General features: G+C 51.1%; 5 protein-coding genes across 5 annotated transcripts; 2 read left to right on the forward strand and 3 right to left on the reverse strand.

Moving 5' to 3' along the window:
- Positions 1-117: 117 nt before the first annotated feature.
- STEHIDRAFT_167270 (uncharacterized protein) lies at positions 118-4581 on the forward strand (the record flags this gene model as incomplete). Its single annotated transcript, XM_007302528.1, has 7 exons — positions 118-326; positions 756-918; positions 983-1432; positions 1484-1564; positions 1616-2215; positions 2265-4388; positions 4465-4581. Exons 1-7 carry the CDS (start codon positions 181-183, stop codon positions 4579-4581), a joined length of 3681 nt encoding a protein of 1226 aa, XP_007302590.1. The 5' UTR covers positions 118-180.
- Positions 4582-7092: 2511 nt separating this feature from the next.
- STEHIDRAFT_32175 (uncharacterized protein) lies at positions 7093-8008 on the reverse strand (the record flags this gene model as incomplete). Its single annotated transcript, XM_007302210.1, has 3 exons — positions 7093-7455; positions 7630-7743; positions 7862-8008. Coding segments are annotated over 3 exons (624 nt in total), but the record flags the coding sequence as incomplete, so codon positions are not given.
- A 1556-nt stretch (positions 8009-9564) lies between these two features.
- STEHIDRAFT_120113 (uncharacterized protein) lies at positions 9565-10087 on the forward strand. Its single transcript, XM_007302529.1, has 3 exons — positions 9565-9799; positions 9862-9962; positions 10026-10087. Exons 1-2 carry the CDS (start codon positions 9715-9717, stop codon positions 9933-9935), a joined length of 159 nt encoding a protein of 52 aa, XP_007302591.1. The 5' UTR covers positions 9565-9714; the 3' UTR covers positions 9936-9962; positions 10026-10087.
- Positions 10088-13715: 3628 nt separating this feature from the next.
- Positions 13716-15444, reverse strand: STEHIDRAFT_155209 (uncharacterized protein; the record flags this gene model as incomplete). Its single annotated transcript, XM_007302530.1, has 7 exons — positions 13716-13965; positions 14025-14086; positions 14156-14173; positions 14234-14276; positions 15052-15075; positions 15127-15330; positions 15395-15444. 7 exons carry the CDS (start codon positions 15442-15444, stop codon positions 13716-13718), a joined length of 651 nt encoding a protein of 216 aa, XP_007302592.1.
- Positions 15445-16328: 884 nt separating this feature from the next.
- On the reverse strand, positions 16329-19042 carry STEHIDRAFT_94663 (uncharacterized protein). The gene is made up of 7 exons (XM_007302531.1): positions 18700-19042; positions 18429-18610; positions 17834-18307; positions 17265-17760; positions 16966-17193; positions 16612-16902; positions 16329-16465 (listed from the first exon to the last, which is right to left on the reverse strand). Exons 1-7 carry the CDS (start codon positions 18935-18937, stop codon positions 16437-16439), a joined length of 1938 nt encoding a protein of 645 aa, XP_007302593.1. The 5' UTR covers positions 18938-19042; the 3' UTR covers positions 16329-16436.
- Between the last annotated feature and the right edge of the window lie 831 nt (positions 19043-19873).

Below are 19873 nucleotides of genomic sequence, written 5' to 3' on the forward strand. Positions count from 1 at the left end.
TGCGCCGCCCCAATGAAATTTCCTTTTACGGAAAGTGCATACGTGGGTTCTTGGCGCGTCCGCGTTCAACGAGCGCGTCTTGCTCTTCGTCATCGACCGCGACGTCGCCACAATTTTGCTCGTCGTGATATCTGGTCTCTTGCTTGAGCTGGCTCTTATCAACATATATACTGGCTCATTATGACGCTGTTGCAGTGGTGCACTCTTGAACCATCTGGTTCTTCGCAGTTGGCCGCAATCCGCTTCTCATCCCCTGTTCAAGTCCGCTCTGTTAGGATATTCCCAAAGGGCGCGCAGCCTTTTGCTAAGCAGCCCGAGGTCACATCGTAAGTCTGCCCACTTTGTTTGACAATGGACTGCGGCGCCTAGTCATGTCTTGAGACGGGGCTTTTGTGCCCTCTGGGAATGGTGCCACCCAGTGGTCACCGGCCGGTCGTAGACCACATCCTCGTGGGCTGTACCAAGCAGGACCATGCTCATTCGAAGTGAGTAAGCGGCACCGAAGATTATATGAGCAATAAGTGCGTGGTAAGACAGTTGTGTGCTTTCACAAAAGCACGCACATATGCGTTCACCACGGACCTGGAATATGGCCGGGCACACGTCACTTGCGTTGTTCAATGAAAGAGATCGAGAGTCGTTCTCGAAAACCAATGTGTACTTTGGCTCTTGATTTGAGCCCGATGTGTGCGCGAATGCAGTCGTGAACACAACAACTCAGGCTATGAAACTTTCACTAATATTTTTGCTGGTAGGGAAACTGAGCCTGAAGCATTTTTCCTCGACGTATTTTTCAATGCCCACCCTACTGTTTCAACGGATCCCAAACAGAAACAGAAAGCATCCAACGCTTTAATTCCCTCCACGATGGCCTACCCAGGTGGTTATGTCGACTTCACAATCGAAATGGGAGACGAGGTACATCATCTCCAACTCCTCGAAGTTTAGACCATGGTACATACTGTTTTCAATTTTACTGTAGTATGCGACCCGTCTGATGATAGTCAAAGGCGCATTCACCAAAGTGTCTATGGCTATCTACGGCAACATCGTCTCCGACGCCCCACCGGAAGAATCTCCACCTTCCTATACACCGTCTTCGCTGCCCACCATCGAGCCTACCCCGCTTGCACCTGCGATAGATCCAGCGAATTCAGAGGATCCGACGCAGTTAGCCAGACGACTTCTCGATTTGATCCCGGATGCACCGCCGTTGGCGCTCGTCGTCCCTCTTATGTTTTGTATCAAGCCCTCGAACGAACATTGGGACCTTCCCGAGTTCCCATACCTGTATGCGGACCTCGACGAGGATGTCATGGACTTTGATTTGGAAAGGGCTTGCGAATTGACAAGCACGCCTGTGGCCGACGACGCATCTTATGAAATGCTGCAGCGGTTCGCCGACCGGGTAGCGGACGCTGTGGGTCCAAAGGTTTGTGCCATGTATTATGCAGTAATAGCCTCGAGTCTGACCTCCTGCCAGGACAGCGACCAGGCGTACTTCATGGCGCGTCTTCTCTCCAATTCAGCATCCCAGAACCCCGAACTGGCGCGAGTCTTACTTGTAAGTCTCATTATGCTGACTTCGCAAGACCCAGCTTACAGGCATTCTTAGGACCGACTTGACCTTCGCGCAATTTTCGACTCGAAAACAATGGACGAGGATACCCTGACCCGTCTGCTCGCCGCATCCTCCAACCCCGACATTGCCCGTCATCTCAAATCGATGGAATTGATCGAGCAGCTCACCGCGATCTATCAAGCCCCCAGCGCTCCCTCAGCCACCAAGGCTATCGCCAAACAACTTGTCGACCGTTTACAGGGCTGGGACATCCTCGTAGACTCCCTATGGAATACGCAAGGCGATTTCGCCTCTGCATCCTCCTTCCTCCACGTCGCCAGCTCTAAGGAAGCATCCTTTGGCACGGTCCTGCAGGCATTCGTACTTCATACGGAGGTCGTCACTAGATTGACAGAGAATCCGGTCATTAGAGGGTCCACCGCGTCTCCGCCGGCATTGTTGGTCGAGACGGACACGTTCAAAATTCAACCTTCGGTTTCGCATGACGAATTCATCTCGTTCATGAGAGCCTTCGTCGGCGTTTCTTCCGTCGTTGCGGTGTATGCATGGGCCGACAGCTTGCCGCATTGGGAATGTAGAGAAAGGGTTCTCAGTATCCTTAGAACGTGGCAAGGCGTCAAGGGCTACCGCGAGGTAAGTGACGTTCTGACGCTTAGTCTTCAGATGCTGACATGTTCGACAGATCGTAAACCATCTTATGCTTCTACCGCAAATGGTGTCCCGATTAGAGGTAATGATGGACCCGAGGGACGAACCTACGCGTTCTGCGCTCCATGCCGAGCGTATTCTTCTCGATGTTGCTCGTTCACCCTCGGCATTGCTTTCGCAGAACCTGACCAACTGTCTCCTGGACCTCCATCCAGATCTCTCCGTCATCGACGAAGAGGAACGTCAGATGCTTTACGCACTCGCAAGCCTGACCGATCGAGGTCTTCCAGGCGCGATGGACGAGCTTCTCCTTCCACTCCAGAGTCCCGTGGATGCACAGTCGGTTCGTACCCTACGCGTGGCACTCGCAATCGTCGCGCGGAAGTTATCACAGGGCGAGGAAGGAGAGTGGACCGCTTTGAACGCTCTCTGGGAAAGGCAAGGCCATGGCCTCGGGATGCATCTCGTCGACACCCTCAGTTCCATATCTCAGGACCTCTCCGGCCTCTTCACACTGCAAACTCCACGCCGCCTATCCCAAGCCTTCGTAGCCGACTTATTCTCCGCCGCAGACGAAGCCTTACGCGTAATTCAACGACTAGTGCCCGTGTACCCATTACCGGGGCGTCAGCTTCGAACACTTACGGGTGGGCTTGCTGATCTGTTCGGGTCGACGGATGCTGCGGATATGATCTATGCGCAAGGCAGTGATGCATGTTCTGCGGCTCAGAGCGCGAGACAGGCATGTATCGACGTCCTTCGTGTTGCGGCCGGTTCGCCAAGAGACGCGGAGGTCGTCCTGCGAACACTACTCCTACACGGAGCGAAGCCTGGAGACCGGGATCCGGCGTACCATCTTCTCCATGTTTTCAGCCTCATCGACCACCTGCTACCTATGCCGCAGCGCGATATGGAGATGAGAGACATACAAGAAGAGGAGGCGATCGCGGTTTGGATCAAGCAGGTCGTTCCCCGCGTTTTGAACGACTTGACTTCGTTCTTCCGGATGCTGGACCCGGAAAATAGGGCGCATTTGGTGAGGAGGTTGGCAGACCTGGACGAGGGCGTGGTAGGCGTCGCGGAATGGTTGATTGGAGAAGAGATCAAGATGTTGAAACTCGCCGTACGGAATCTGGGAAGCGCGACGTCTGATGACGATTTGAGGACGCTGAGGGAGTACCAAGTCTCGTTCTCTTTGCGGCTGTTGTCGGACTTGATGGCGGGGCCTTCAGGGGCGACGACGCTGGCGCAGATATTAGCTGCGTTCATAGGTGGCGGGAGCCCCGAAACTGCCGGCTCGATGACCGTCATTCTCAACACCCTTCTGGCTAGTCGTTCGTTCTCGCCGTTGCTGTTCAGCGTTGGCGAGGCCATTATCTTGGACCCTGCGAATTTGGATCCAGGATTGTCTTTTGCTCTGGCGTTGACGTTTCTACGTGCGGTGCAATATCCTGCCACAGAAGACGACGAAGTAGCTGTTCCGCTCGCGTCCTCCTTGTCATACGCACTGCAAGCCCTTCAGGTCACGCCCATACGGACCATCAATCCTGACAGGCTCTGCTTCGAGCTTTGTGATGCTCTTATCACACTCTCCACACCCGTCCCCGATTCCACGGATGACTCGACTCTTACCGAAGGCGAAGCAGAAATCGTGTTGTCCATCCTCCAATGGCTAGTTCAACAATCGCACGCCGGTCTCCCCCAACTCACCACCCTCTCCAAAATATCGAGCGACACCCTCACCCGTCTCTTCACTTCCCTCGAAGCCGTCCTCCTCACACCCACACACGCCGAAGCCCTTGACAATATGCGTCAAAGCCTCAATGCTTCGATCACCCCCGACGACCCACCCATCCAACCACTCCACATCCTCTCAGGGTCATCCTCCCCTAACGTGCACATTTCCCTTCATGCCCTCGATACCGTCATCCGCTCGACCTTCCCCATTCCTTCGACGCCGCCACCTAAACGAACCACCCCGCCACAATACAGTCAAAATATGCTTGGGCTGGTAATGATTTCGCCGCCGACGGCGTTGTTGAGGAGTCCGGCGGTGACAGGTTTAACGAAGACGTATGGTGGGAATGATTTTAGGCAGTTGAGGGCTGTCCCGAGTGCGAGGTTGAATACGAGTCGATTGCCGAGTACGCATGTCGATGTACGTTCCCCATCTTTTGGTGCTTCCCTCTTCAGCGGTTTCGGTTTCGATAACTCATCTTCTGTCCACTCGCTAGGCGTTTGATCCCTCGCCGCCGCTGCTGCCTGGCCCTCTTCCCGGTCTACCACTGAATCCTTTTGGAGCAGATCCTAGTGCTATGGGTGGGCTTGGGGCACCCTTTGGCACTCAGTGACTGTCATCGGAGGATTAGGCAGCGGGACTTCGAGTGCAAAGTGTGCTAGGCGTAGTGTATAGATGAATATATATCTATCTAGCTGCGCGGTATGTATGTGTTCCATCTAAGTATCCAACAACACGGGGAAATACATACAGAAGGTTGGACGAGTGACAGGAAGTGAGACATGAATAAACGAAAGATGACAATGAGAGTGATGTTCGAGGGGACATGCGGGCGCAAATGCAGAAGATACGAGAACGGATGCGAAAGTGAAACCGGAGAACGCTCTCGACGCAGCCTGGAAAAATCAAAAAGAGGAATGGCCGATGTAACCAAAGGGTGAACGTATGTATCGTTAAATCATATCATATAACAAATAAGCCGAAAAAAAGTCACACCACAATACGCCAAGCTGCGCAAAACGAAATACGAAGATAACCTGTCCGCACGACTCCTCTATACCGCTCACCATGATTATCGCACCCCGAACCCCTTCCTCCTCCTCACATGCGACCTATGCATCTCTGGTGGCCCACTCTCCCTCTCGTCTCCGTCTACACCTCCATCCCCAACATCCCTCGCCCGAAAGAAATACTTGTCCATATCTCCCACATCGAACTCGCTCGGTGGCGGTGGCGAACTCGGCCCTGGACCTCTCAGCCCGTCCCTTCCAAGTCCAGACCTATACCTCGCAAACCCGTCGTCTAAATCGTCCACCTCTCCGTCCTCAGCGAGCTCTTCGTCGTCGAAGACAGAATCCGGCGTGTTAACCTTGGCCTTTTCTTTGCCCTTCTTCGACCCCCCAAGCCTGTGCGTCCTCTTCCGCCTCGCTCGCACCGGAACCTGACTCGCACTCGCCGGGCTGTTCATTCCCAATCCCGCCCCATTCACACCCAGGCCGATACCCATACCCATCCCTAACCCAACGCCCCTAACCGTGCTACTACCCGTCCTGCCCATTCCAGCGAGTCCCAGTGCGCCGGTGGGCGGCCCACTCCTGACGGTGAAGTGTTCAAGCGCTCTCGTATACGGCGAGAGCGTATGGTTGGAATGTGAGAGAGTCGACAATTGCGAGATCGAATTGTTCAATTGTGGGCGGAGGACTATCTTTGGCGACGAAGATGAGGGAGCGAAGGGATCGTGTGGGTAAGGGTGGAGGTAAGATTGTTGGGAAGAGGGAGAGGTGGATAGAACATCGGAGGGGAAGGAACTGAACGGGTCGTAGTCGCGGGAATGGGAAGGAGAGGTGGATGAGGAATGGGAGAAGGTTCGTTTGTGTGTGGGGGTGGAGGGTGGTTGAATGTATTGAGGTTGCGCAAGGTGCTGGGGTTGAGATTGAGATTGATATCCAGGTTGAGGTAGATGTTGAGCAGGTGAAGATGATGATGGGTGAGGTACAGATTGAGTTGAATGGTGAGGAGCGCGAGACAGTGTTGGATAAAGAGCTTGTGGCGTCCGTCTATCGCGGGGCGGATGGAACGACGACGCATGTGTATGCGAGAGATCGATCGAGGGTGGCGTAGAGAGAGAATGGCTCGAACGCGAAGGGTGAGTCTGCAGACTGTCCGGAGAGACAGGTCGTTGCTGTGGGGAGCGATAGAGAGGTGGCGTCGGTGGGGAGAGAGGTCTTGAACTGAGTGGTGATGGTGTCATGGTGGGGAAGTAAGGGTTCACAGATGGTATCGTGGCAGACAACGCGCGTCTTGCAAGCGGTTTAGTCGGTGCAACTGGCGTAAGCTGTGACAGCGACATCCCGGGCGACGACAATTGGGAAAATCGGTCCGCACCAAGTTGGGGCAGACCTTCGAGTGCTGCCTGAGTGAGTCGCGAAGGCGAAGGGGGGATCATTGAAGACGGTGAAATTGAGGATTGTCGTGACATCATCCCAACTGGTCTCGGTACGTGTGACTGCGAGTGTAGTATTCGAGGTCGAGTGATCGTGCCTCCACCCACGGCTGGTATTGTCTCGTACTCCGTCGTATCTTCAGGGGCGTGGTGTTGAAGTTCATCTTCCATGACTGAAGGTTCGGGTACAGTGTCCTCCCACTCAACCATGTCGAACGAGCCTGCCTCTTCGTAATCCTCATCACTCGGCTCCTCTGCCAGATCTGCAAGACCTTTATTGTTGCTGAATAGACGCCCGAAGCTGCCGAATACGCTCTTGGTGGGAAGTCCTTCCGGACGCAGGCCATACGTTGGGTCAAAGTTCTCGATATCAGGGAAAGTGGAATCTGGCGGGTCGGGTGCAGGAGGTATGGGTTGTGAAGGGCTTGTCGCAGCGGAACGTCTACCAGTGCTCGACACAGAAATCCCAGAAGACGAATGGGCGCGGTTATATGGTGTGGGATATGGAAGGCCCGGTTGCTGCATACCAAGTGGAGGTAGTCTGGGCGAAGCGTAGCGCAAGTCGGGCACAGACATCGACATCGGGTCCAACCTATGCTCCCGCTTCAACGGCGACGACATCGTCGTCCTCGCCTGTCCCTGTCCCTGTCCCGCCCTACTCGCCATCGCCCTTTCCCTCTCTCTGTTCAAATATGGTGCCTCTACCTTCGCCTTAACCCACTGCTGGCTCAATCGATGGATAATTCCCGGCAGATCCTCCCTGAACATCTGCCTTAACTGCCCTTCTATCTCCCTTTGTATGAACTTCTGGATGACGGCGATAGAATCGAATGTGGAGTTGATATCGACGTTCTGGAGCGGGTCGGTCTTGAAGACGAGGGTGATACCCTTCTGTTTTGAGACGACGAGGACGACGTAGGAGTTTAGGCGGAAGTGAGAGAGGCGTAGAAGCATGGGGACAACGAGAGGTTGTTTTGCGGCGAGCATGCCGCGGGTACCGGACATGAGATGGATGTCGTCTTGCTTGTGGTTGAGGGGATTTGCCTGGGCAAAGGGGTAGCATTATAAAATCAATACATCGGGGCGTTGGGTGCAAGTATTGTGGCGAGAGGGTGTATTGTAGCTGAAGACGTTAATGCCCTGTCGTATCCTTCGTCGAAAAGGCACAGTCCAGCACGATACCGCGAACATCTGAGTTCAGTATTGGACAGCACGTACCTGGACCTTCGTCCTTAAAACCAAGTGCGCATCCCCAGCATAGGTCAATCTGAAGATGCCTCTGAACTGATCCATCGTCAAGTCTCCGATATCACGAATTTCGAGTTCGGGTGGCTAAGCATCAGGCAAAACAAACAGATAGTCAGCATCCGCTCAGAACCTCCGCATAGGTGTTGCTGGGTCAGAGGCGGGCATCAAGAACTCAAAATAGGTATTACAGAGTAGAACGCACCTGCGTCCCCATCTCAAGCTCAACCACCTCAATCTTGTCTGCAATGACCGGCGGCTTCGAACCCTTATTCAACGCCGAATTGAGCATCTCTATCGCTTCCGCATGAAATTGTTCCGAGAATCGAGGCCATTCGAACGAGAAAGACATGCTCCAAGGCTCTGCCCAGTGCGCCTCTAGTACAAGGTATGATGACCGCTATTGTTGCCGAGACTCGAAAAGAATATGATGGCAAAGTTATGACGGTTGGTGTAGTGAGGGCATCGTCCACCCGGTGTCGTGGGTAGTTATAAGGTATTTGTAGAGAAGCCGGCAACGCCGTCAGTGACGATGACGACTGAGACTGGCTTGAGAAATGAAACGAAATAATTCTCGCGTTTTTCTCGCGTGGGGATGCGGGGCGCGGCAGATTGACGGCAGTGTGGCGGCCACCCGTATTTTCCGAGTTTCGCCGTCTTCATCCATCTTCTTCCGCTCTTCTAGCAGGCCTTATCCAAAGCGACATCTGACCAGACAGGATCGCTTTTGCAGAATAGTCTGGCTCAGACTCGGAACGAGAATAAGTCATATCAAGTTAGATTGTTTGACGCAATTAACGCGTATAAGTATTCAATTGAAGTTGCACCGAGATGGGCCACACGAAATATCCCGGGCCTGTATCTAAAGTCATCCCAACCTCACGACTCCGTGGGATATACTTTTGCAAGAGCCATGTCTTCACCCGCCCTCTTGTCATTCACTAGAGGACAGTGAAGTGTCCTGGATGCCTGCTACCCATAAGTAGTCAAGGACGCTGCATCGGTGCTTAGGCTGCCTATCGACAATCATCTCTTGACAGCCAGCCTGCATCTACACCGGGAGGATGATGATACGACACCACCTCTGATCTGCAGAAGAGACGTAAGCCCTTCAATCAAAAAAGTTTGGAATGAATGTTAAAAGCTTACGAGATAGAGCGACGAACGAACGGCTGGACTCAGCAGAGACAGCTTCAGTTCACTCGACATTCGATTCGAAGTTACTAGCACGTCCCCACTGCCCAGTATTTTGCTGCCTGGTTTCTTCTGCTTCGTCGAATCGTTCCGGGGACCATTGATTGTAGTCTATCGGGGCGCCGATACTCCCCAAGATACGATCTTCCACCGGAGCAAAGTTCAAAGGGGGAAGTGACATTTCGGCTGCATCGGTGCGGGCGGAAGATTTGTCGTAGTTTTTGAGGTTGAGGACGAGGCGATTGATGAGTATGTTCGGTATGCTGGCATAAGTGTAGCGTCATTAGCTAGATGAGAGACTGTGTTTTATGGACGAGAACATACTAGGCAGAAAACGCAGCGACTACGACGATCAAGCTGTTGAGTCCGACGTTGCTGCCTGGAGGCTGAAATTCGTGCAGAAAGATAAATCAGTATCTGCAGCCCTAACTCAGCCCTCGTACCGTTGATAATACCCACAGTTTCAATTTGGGAAACCTAAGACATAGTAGTCAGCAGAGAGCAGAAAGAAATCTCGATAGGGCCAGTAGAACTTACTTGGTCGCTCGCGAGTGCTATCGCAGTGATAACTAAAGTAAGACTAAAGGAATACTCCCTCAGTTGAGCTCTTCTTCGATACCAACCCTTGTGACGCACGCGTAATATAAAATCCCTTGATATCGATAGGACCAATGAGCGTAGTACAAGAGTTCCAATGAACGAAATTTGACTTACCATCTCGAAGAATTATTTCAGCGATACTCGTGCTCTGCGCAAAGAGGCGCATCTCTTGAACCTGGCGGACCACCTTTTTCAAAGTCAAGACAAGAACAAAAGTGTCAAATGCCAGAGCAAGGGAGTTGATCGCAGTCGACACTGATAAACATGGGCGCCAAAGGTCGGCAGGACAGAGCGGACGCATCGACAGTGGAACTGCTTGCACTTCTGCAGCATAAATCACACACGCTAACTACAACGTTTGCCATGATCAGCGCCTTTGTGATGACAGAGTTGAATGATAAAAAGACCTACCCAGATATAGCAGCCAACGCGCGCCACTATCAAGATTCCAGCGAACAAGAGGATGGATCGCCTTTTGCCATTAATAACATAGACTCTTATGGTGAAAAGCACTGTATTGGCAGACAGATGGAACTGTCAAGAGGGTAAGGCGTGGGAGAGCAGGTAATACGAACAGCTCGTAGATAGCCCGGTGATTATGCCACATACACGCTGCACGTGAAGCAAATCGTTATAACTAAAAGAAAGGTTAGCAAGCGAGTGGATGAAACAAGGATCCATCGTGTCATACCTGGCGATTGCGGCAGGTCCACCGATTTCACCGCATATACTAACGACGACGGAAATGGACGCCATGTATCGGTTGATAAGAAATAAAATAGATGGGGTCGATATTCTCCTCTTCCAGATATTTTCGATCTCCATGGGAAGAGTTTGTAGATACTCATAGAACCATAGGGCTGAGGCAGAATAAAAGGTGCATCTTTCAATCCATCTTTGACGGTAGTCACGATTAGCCTTCGTTTTTGAGAGTACCTCAGAAAACGTACTCCATAAGCTCGGGATAAGCGGTAAGCTGCGCGTTCGGATCTGAAGACTGCATGAAGGGTGAAAAAAGAAAAGAGAAGAGTCGTCGTACTGAACGTTGAACAGACATGCGATTGTATATACACCGTTGACAGGGGGTTGCACTGCTGGATAGGCGACAAGCAGTGCACCCTGTAATACCTACGGCGACGAGTGTGAATACCACTATCTGTGCAAAAGCGCTGGAGTTTTCTATTAGGCGCCAATCCGATATCCAAAGCGCACGCTTACCAGGTTTCACCCTAGGCATAGCCTCTGACCCAACTCTAACCACTCTTCTATCGGTCGCCCACCGTCTCCGAATCATGTATAGCATGTACCACCAAGCGAGATAGTAGGCGACAAAGAAATGACATAGAAGCTCTGTGGAATACTTATCCGAACCTAATCTCAGCGCGAGGTGTGAAGCTGTGTGAAGACGCTTGGCTGGGATCATGACGAGGATCAAGGCTGACGGGAACAATGACGATCATGACTTTAGAGGAGAATTTATTATAAGTATACTAGCGCCGAAAAGGATACCCCTGGAGAGTATGTCTGCAGATATTGCCACTTACAGTAATCCAAGCATCAACGAGGCCGAGTCGAAGAGATCAACGTTACTCACCAAATATTACGGTGCATAAAACATCATTATTGGAAGTGATTTCTACTCAAGGTCCACGTGAGTAGTCTCGTTTTCTTCCGTCACCTCATCTGTTTCGTCAAAACGAGTCACTAGGTACCACTGTTCGTTGTTAACTGGAGCCCCGATGCTCCCTAGGATACGGCCTTGAACTTGAGCGAATCTTATTGGAAGAAGCGACGGCTCAGCTCCATTGTAAAATGTGGAAGCTTCATCGTACTGTCAGAGGTTGAGGACGAGCCGATTTATGAGTATGTTCGGTATACTGGTGCGATAAAGGATAATCAGCACTGCGAAACAACGGATGGTCAGTACATACTAATTAAAGAACGCTGTGACGATCGGGGTGAGAGTCAGCAAGTCGCCGTTATTAGCTGAAGGCTGACATCCGCGAAAAACAATATCGTCAGAGGCTCATTCGAGAAACACTGGGAAGGCGATGTTGGACGGCCGCTGGGTTTCAATGTATATTTCAGGGCCGTTTCTGAAGAGAATACATGGACGTCTCTTTATGCAGCGCTAAAACTAAACTTGAGAGGCTTAAACAAGTCTGCATTATGCATCTAGAGGATGGAGAAGACTGCCTTTAGATGATGCTGCGGTTTCGGGTTCCGTAGAATCGGATAGTGGCGAAAACTCCGCATTGCACTGATGGAGTGAACGAATTCACCAGGCTTAGGACGATTTGAGCACCGTTATAGCGAAAGCAAGACTGGGAGATGATATGAGAGGAAATCAGGTGTATCATTAGCTACGGATTTCATTGATACACAGCTCTTATACGCACGTGTGGTACAGCACCCTGAGTCGGCGTTTAAATAATTTGTGAGTGGAGTCTTCAGAGGGATGTAAATGACTGGTCTTACCGTCACGGAGCAACGTTTCAGTAATAGTGTGACTTCCTACCAAGCGTCGCATTTCCCGTACATGGCGCATGGTCTTCATAGCGGTCAATATAAGGACAAAGGTGTCGAACGCTAAAGGTCAGCGTACCTGCAGTGTACTCAGAGACGCTCATTCTCACCTAGTAACCGCAAACCCAGGGGTTTGCGTATAGATATCAACGGAGATGGAGACCAACATTGTGTATCGATTTAGGAGGAACAGAAGCGATGCTCCGGTCAATTCTCTTCTCCAAATGGCTCCGATCTGGATACACAGGGTTTAAAGGTAAGTAGTCATACACCCACAAGGCTGCTGCGGAATAGAACATATACATCGAACTTCAGCTTCAGCGCAGAACCTGAGAACCTGATCAGTGTTTGTTCTCATACTTATCCGGTGCTTGAAATTTACTCAAGAGACACAACTTGAGCAGTGAGCTGAGTGCTCGAGTCTGAAAACATGGCAGTCGGAAGCATCGGGCTGAGACCATCAACAATTAGTTGCAGCCTCGGTATTTTGTGGGTGTAAGAGCAATGCCGAGGAACGAGGCAAATAGCTCTTACGTGAGCTAAGTAAGCGGGTTCGTCGGAGTGACGGCAAACGCCGTGAGCGCGAACAGAGCGAGCGCGAGTGGCGAGGAAAACTTCAAGCCTTTCCTCTCCCACCATCTTCACGCTCAAGGAGAGACCAAGGGCTGTCTCGCCCAGTTGTTTTTTTCAGCCCGCCCGCCTCCCTTCATGCTGTAGCGCATTCACGTGTGGGTGTCTCGTGTTCTCCTTTGAGTTCGTTTCACCCGCACGTGGTTGTAGCTCAAAGCGTGCATCGGCATCTCCCGAGGTTTTCCATGGAGATGGCTCAACGAGCAGGGAGGAAACCCTGGCTCGGCCGAGGCATGCTTTCCACCCATTCACAACCAAACACCTTGTAGTTGTGCTTGTTGAAGCAAGCCCTCTCCCTGCCCGAAGTTCTCCGGTTTGTGTTAGCAGACGGAGAGCAATTAGTTAGCACCACTGAAAAGCCTACGAACATAGCTATCACGCCAATGATACGGGGTTTCTACTTGATGACGAAGACGTAGAATAACATCGGGTGCTTAAGTCTGTTGATAGGTCGAACAGATGTCAGTGTCGCGACTGTGCCGTAGTACTTGTGCTTGATACTGAAACGCCCGTGAGCCACGGCCATTCTGATAAGTTCGATTCTTGCTCACCAGGACTCCTCGCGGGCTCCCTCTTCTTCCGGTCCTCTGTCTTCTTTACATCACCTGTGCACTACAGTATATTGATTCGATGAAGCGCTCGACTAAGCGGTGTAACACGGCGCTAGAGACATGGAGAAGCACGAGAGGATCCAAATGCCAGCTTCTGGAAAGATACAGTACAACAATCATGAGGTAGAGAGATGATCCGGAGCACACAAAGACGAGAAATTGGCCACCCGTCAGCAGCAAGGTCAATCGGATTTCCTTGCCTTCCGGCAGGACAACATAGCGTCATTGCCTTTGTGGAGTGCAGAAGAACACAAGGTCACTCGAACATAAATAATACCACTGTAAATTTGTTCGAAGCTTAGAAAGAAACTGACATCTGTCCTCACATATCGGTACTTCCCCGTAAGCCAGTGCGACGCGATGTAGCTGAACTGCGAAAAAGACGTTGTAATTTTATGTCGCCCGGTCATTGTTTGTGGACGAAGTTGGGGCCAAGTAAGCAAAGATAGCTCACGAAAGACCACGACACGATGATCATGACCGCTCGAAAAGCGACCTTCACTCAGACACTGTCCCACCCTGCTCCTGGCTCTCATCCTGCTCTATGGTATCATCTGATACATCAAATCGACTTCCCGGTTCCCACTGTTCGTAGTCAACGGGGGCTCCGATGCTCCCAAGCACACGATTTTCAACTAGGGTAAATCTTACAGGAGGAAGTGATAGATCGGGTCCATTGGCCTGAGCAGAATGTTCATCGTAGCTTCGGAGGTTGAGAACTAGGCGACTGATGAGCATGCTCGGGACACTTTTGGGATGGGAATCAGTAAGAATAAAGAAAAGCCAAGACTGATGGCCACGACATACTAGTTATAGAATGGTGTTATGATCGAGCTGAAAGCGATAAACGCAATATCGTCGGTTGAAGGCTGTTATATAGCAAAGGTAGTCACTGTGAGTCTTCTCTCGTAGAGCAAGGCGACGACGGGGATACGAACGTCAGAGATATCTGAAACCTTATGGACCACTTCAGGTCAGTTCATGTCATATAACTATTAGATAAGGATAGAACTCACCAGGCTCAGACTGATTTGTGCGACTGTGAAGGCGAAGGCAAGACTGAGAGGTAATAGTATAGAAGAGGATTGATTTCGTCGGTCACGACGTTCATTGAAGTACCGTCCAAATACGCACGTGTAATATAGCACCCCTTCACATTGGGATCTTTCGTGAGCGTGGTCTCTAAGATCTTCAGAAATGCGTAGTCTCACCGTCACGAAGAAGTAGTTCAGCAATGGTGTGGTTTCGTTTGAAGCGTCGCAATTCCTGTACATGCCGCACAGTCTTGCTCGCGGTCAAGGTGAGGACGAAAGTGTCGAAGGCCAAAGCGAGAGCGACAAGTACAGTGCTCACTGACAGCATTTATCAATACTCCGACAGACATCGTACAATTTGGAAAAGCTTACTTCTGTGGAATGAACGAAGTATCGTGAGTCAGAGTACTTAGCATGTACAAACTGGGCACACCTCACCTGTCGTATATTCTTGGGCTAGTGTGTCGGATACCTTGGGCACATCGCGAAGTGAGTCCTACTGGAACACCTGAATATGTCTGTGTCTCGGTATCCATCACGTATGCGATCTAAACATCTCATCCGGACCATAAGCACTGTGTATGCGGGAGATTGAGTTGCGGTACGTACCCAGAAGTCACAACCCATCCGTGCTAGTATGATAGTGACGGAAATCCAGAGGATAACTCGATTGTTGCCGTGTATGGTGTATACCCTCATGGTGAACAGGACTAAACCTGATGTCAGTTCTTTGAGGGAAGACCAAATGTCCATGGCACGCACGGCTCGTACACAGAACAGAGATTACGCCACACACGTACTCGAGGTGTTGCATGTAATTGCAGCTGGATCAGAGTGAGAGGTGACCGACATACCGAACGGAAATAAATTCTTACGTAGTCTCAGAGGCAGAGCCTGGTGCGTTCTCGTACAGATAGACAGCAATGGAGAGAATCATGGTGTACCGATTGACGAGAAACAGAAGCGACGTTCCCGTCAGTTTCCTCTTCCAGATGGCGTCGATCTCCATGGTTAGAGTTTGAAGATAGTCGTACGTCCACAAGGCGGATGCGGAATATTCTGCATATGCTGCTATCCAGCTTCGCCAGCACGGTCGAAAATTAGTCTTTGTTCTTGGAGATGCAAATTGCTCGAGTTACTCACTCAAGGGACACGTCCTGAGCCGTCGGCTGTATGCTCGAGCCTGAAGACATTGTAAGTCGAGAGGAGAAGAATGGGTATTTTGAATTTTACATGTGGTAAGTCTTTTATAGTGTAAGTAGAGCACTGGTTCTGTTGGGCTGTAAAGACGGCTATCCGTTTGCTCTCGAAAGAAGGTCAGGGCCGACAAGTGCTTCGCACGCCGAGCATGCTACAAAACCACACAAGGCACTGTCAAATAGAAATGAGTGTGAGTATATTGCATTCTGAGCTTTGCTAAGGGATAGGTGTTTGTATGATACTTGATCCTCGCCGAGACGAACTTCTGTGGTGTCTGATGTGTGGAAAACATTGATACGCCCTTCTCTGATGTGGTCCATTGGACCAAAGCGGGTCTGGCCCTAGGAGGCGCCATGCATGAGTCAGTCGAGAAAACGATGGAGAGCAACATCAACGAAACTAGAACTGACCTCCGACCTCCGTGCTTAATATGATGCACCGTCACATTTATCTTCCTTTAGCCACTAAACACTCACCTGGTATTAGAATACAGGACCAGTCGAAAACTATCTCATACAAACCAAACATACCGTCACAGCACACAGAACTATCAAGAAAAAAACGATAAGCAAGGGCGTACTGTGTCCTGATTCCCGCTCGCAGGATGACTGTATGATGCCTTGATCCCGGCTAACTCTGCAGTGCTTGATGGGTGAATAGCGTTGATACTGCGCTCTTTGATGTGGCGGATGGTGAGGCGTATCGGGTCCTCGGATGCGCCACTGTGAACCTGGTAGAAGAACGATTATGATCAGCATCATCAATACTAGGGTCGGACTCTTTAATTACCACAGCTCCCCGTCTTCTTGATCCGCCTCCAACTATCTAACACCGCGGCGATGATTGGACGCACAACTGGGACAGAAAAGAATAAAGGCGTAGATTCCACAAGACGACAAGTACTGAATAAATAGATGCTTTTCTACACATGCGTGCATGCAGGAGTGAATATGACACTGTCTAATACATACGCTAACGCAGACGATCACCATTCTCCATCGAACCCAACAAAACCTGCACAAAAATAAATGATCAGCAAAATAATCACAAAAGAGACCAGAGTCACATCCCCGCGCATCCCCGCGCCACGCGGCGCCACATCACCACCAACAAAAAGACCATCAAAGTGTCCATCAAATCAAAAGGCGGCACAAACTCACCAGTCAACAAAAACACGTGAAAATACGCCTTCTTCTCCAGCCCCGCACACCAATTCCAAGCGCTCGTCAACCTCCCATCGATACAGCTCCCTGCATCGAAAAAGTTGTCCGCCCCGCTCCCGTCGAACGCGTGCCTGAAAAAGTCGCCTAGTATCTCGAGGTAGAGGCCTTCGAGGGAGCCGTATTCGGCATCGATGTATGTTCGGAGAGAGGGCGTTTGGTAGATGGTGGGCAGTTTGGAGAGGGTTGTACAGATAGGGAGTAGGATTCGGTAGATTTGGGAGTATTTGTCTGTTTGACGGATAATGCGGACGTGAGAATCAGAACAAGGCAGTCTTGGGTGAAGGAACGCACCAATGAACATGAGTGCGTTCGGAACGTTGTGGTCACCCATGTGTACAACAGAGGAACCGACCCAAGACCCTACGCTCTTCTGCGCGCGATGAAGGATAGCATGCATCATACGTGAAGTCTTCGGCGCGGCCTGAACACGGTTCAGTCCCTGACCCGTGTCGCGCAAACGGTACTGCACTGTTTCTGACAAAAGATCTTGCTCCGCGAGGGACCAAAGATGGAACATATCTATGCAGACCGACCCATCAGCATCGCATCGAAAGAGATTCAGTTCGACGGAAGGAAAGAAGCCTACGAACCGTGTAAAATCTCCCTCCATAGCGTCAAGCTCTGCAGCACGTAAGCATACTGCTTCGCATGATCATGACTCAACCTCGCCCCTCCCTTTCCGCTCCTGATAGCCAAACTATCCCTCCCCTTCTTGTCCTTCACCTGCGTCGCATGGAAATACTGCCTCAACCATCCGATCATCTTCTCGCATGGGTCCCTATTGGTTTTCAGGAACGCGTGGTTATCTCCAATAGAGTACAAAGCCTGTCGTAGGCTCTCTTGCGTAAGGTTGGACGTCTGGTATTTCGAAGACAATGTTTCGATGGCACGCTCCTTCGCTTTGATATCTTTCTGGATCTCGCGGCGGGAACGTTTCTCGGAGTTGATTTCTTGGGTGGCAATGGTGATGAGAGGGTCACGAAGCATGTCGAGAGCAGAATGGGAGTCGAGGAGGGTGTGTACGGATTTGATGGGAGCAACACATGAAAATTCGAGCATGTCCCTCACTTCGGGCGATTGGCTGTCCTAAACGCCAATAATTAGTCGCAGCCCATCATCCTGAAAGAATCGGAAGGCGAGGGAAGAGAAGACGACGCACCTGCAGCATATAAATCAACTTCCCGTACGTTGTCCTCATCTTATCCGGGTTCATAATCTTATGTCTCCTCCCCAACTCAAAAATCATTCTATAAAAATCCTCATTACTTTTGAAATCCCGATCTTCGAACAACTCTTGCCCCTGTTTATAATCCGCCGCCAACACCAGCCCTGAGAGCACAGCACATATTTCACGGATTTGGTATACGATACGCTTGGCCTTCGAGAGTCCGAAACCAAGCGTGTCGATTTTATCCGTGTATTCGGACACTTGGAGCGCGGCGTCGAGCAGGCGGAGGAATTTGCGTTCGGCAAGGGTAAGGCGTACTGGGATATATTTGCAGCGCTCGACGAACCATTCGCCGGGATTGGAGCCAAGGACGGGCTGGGAGGAGAGGGCAATGGAAAGAGAGGCGTCGGGAGTTGGGTCTGGGACGAAGTCTTCGTCGTCAGCTTCTTCTTCTTCAACGTCCATCTAACAGACAAAGAGACCCATGCCCCGTCAATACAACATTTACGGATTGAAGCTAAAGTGGGCCACAACGGCGAGGGAAGCCTAGCGAGCGAGAACCTGGGCCACTCAGCGACGGACTTACCTTGTCTTCAGCACCGTTCGATACCGTGCTCCCATTCTGCGCGATTCTAGTCTTCTTACCGAGCTGGCCATCAAGAGCTTTTGACGCGTGCCGTTTCCGCGTGCCTTTCCTGTGCTGAGCGGCAAAGCACACCTCACAATAATCGTCCTCGCAGGACTCGCAATGGACCTGGGCAGGCTGGTCTACATAGCCAGAGCACATACCAAGTGTCAGTTGTTTTTATCTAACAGCAAAATCGAAGCAGTAAGGGTAAGCGAAGAGAAAGGCGCACCTTCACACTCAACGCAATACCCCGCCACCGTTTCCTTCTCTACCTGTTCCTCATCCCACCCTTCAGCCGGAATGTCTGGGTTCACATCCGGGTGCTCCAGATTCTCATTGCCGCCACTCAAGATATTTGCTAGCGAGAAAGCCGCGAGTGAACCGTTCGTAGACTTTGTTCCAGCACCAGCGTCCGTGGTAGCGGCACTACTCGTCTCAGCGCTGCTGTCTAGCGACGCTTTTGACATATTCCGAACAAATAGCTTTCGGAGTGACGCCAGCGAGCTAGATTATTGTAGGAATATATTGTGGTTTATTTGTTGAGTATTTTGTCAGGAGGGAGGGGTGATGGCAAAGTCTAGGACGGCCGTCGGACCTCGGTGTTGTCCAAACTTTTTAGACCAGTAAGCTTCGATAAGCACGCTTGCGTCATCAACGCCCCTCGCCACAGTGGCGCGGATGTAACGACTGTGGGAACCCCTTGTCGTGGCGTCGGCTGTATGCTTTGACGATTTGGTTCAAGTTCTGTCATTCCCGTACCACCACCATGCCAGTCCTTGTAGCCGTGAACGGCTGACGCTTGGATTATGTGCTTCCCCATCTGCCCGAGGCTCATTCCATGCATATACTCCCACTTGTCGTTCCATTCAAGCTGTATAACAACCACGGTGGTCCGATCTGTTGAAGATTTGTGGAATACTTAAATGTGCCGACCTACCCCCAACAATATCGGTCCCCGACGTATCTGTGGATTCAGCTCGTATATCGATAAGTGGACCCTCCTAGTAAGTGAATCTCTGTTGGCATTATGATTGCCACGGCCGCCGTACCCGAACTATGGGGTTTTCGAGTCTACGAACACGCATGCCATTGCTAGGACTTGTACTGCAATCTACAGGAACTTGTTCCCCCATACAACCTCCAGGTCCATCCCACATCACGGTCGTGTGTGTTCAACTATCCTCACAGTGCCCCTCTCCTTGTGCTCTCATATATGCCGTGCCTATGATGGATCACTTTTCGAGACATTCGCTCGTCCACGCCGACGGGTTAGAAACTGCAGCCGTAGGCTTCCCCTGGGAGACTTGTGCGAGCACAAATCCGGATTCCTACGCCTGGTCCGAGACACGCGCAAGGTTGATGATCCGCCGGTAGCGCTATTCTCTGTGCTGATCACCGAAGTA

This window comes from Stereum hirsutum, assembly GCF_000264905.1.
Source record: "Stereum hirsutum FP-91666 SS1 unplaced genomic scaffold STEHIscaffold_5, whole genome shotgun sequence".
Taxonomy (NCBI): domain Eukaryota; kingdom Fungi; phylum Basidiomycota; class Agaricomycetes; order Russulales; family Stereaceae; genus Stereum; species Stereum hirsutum.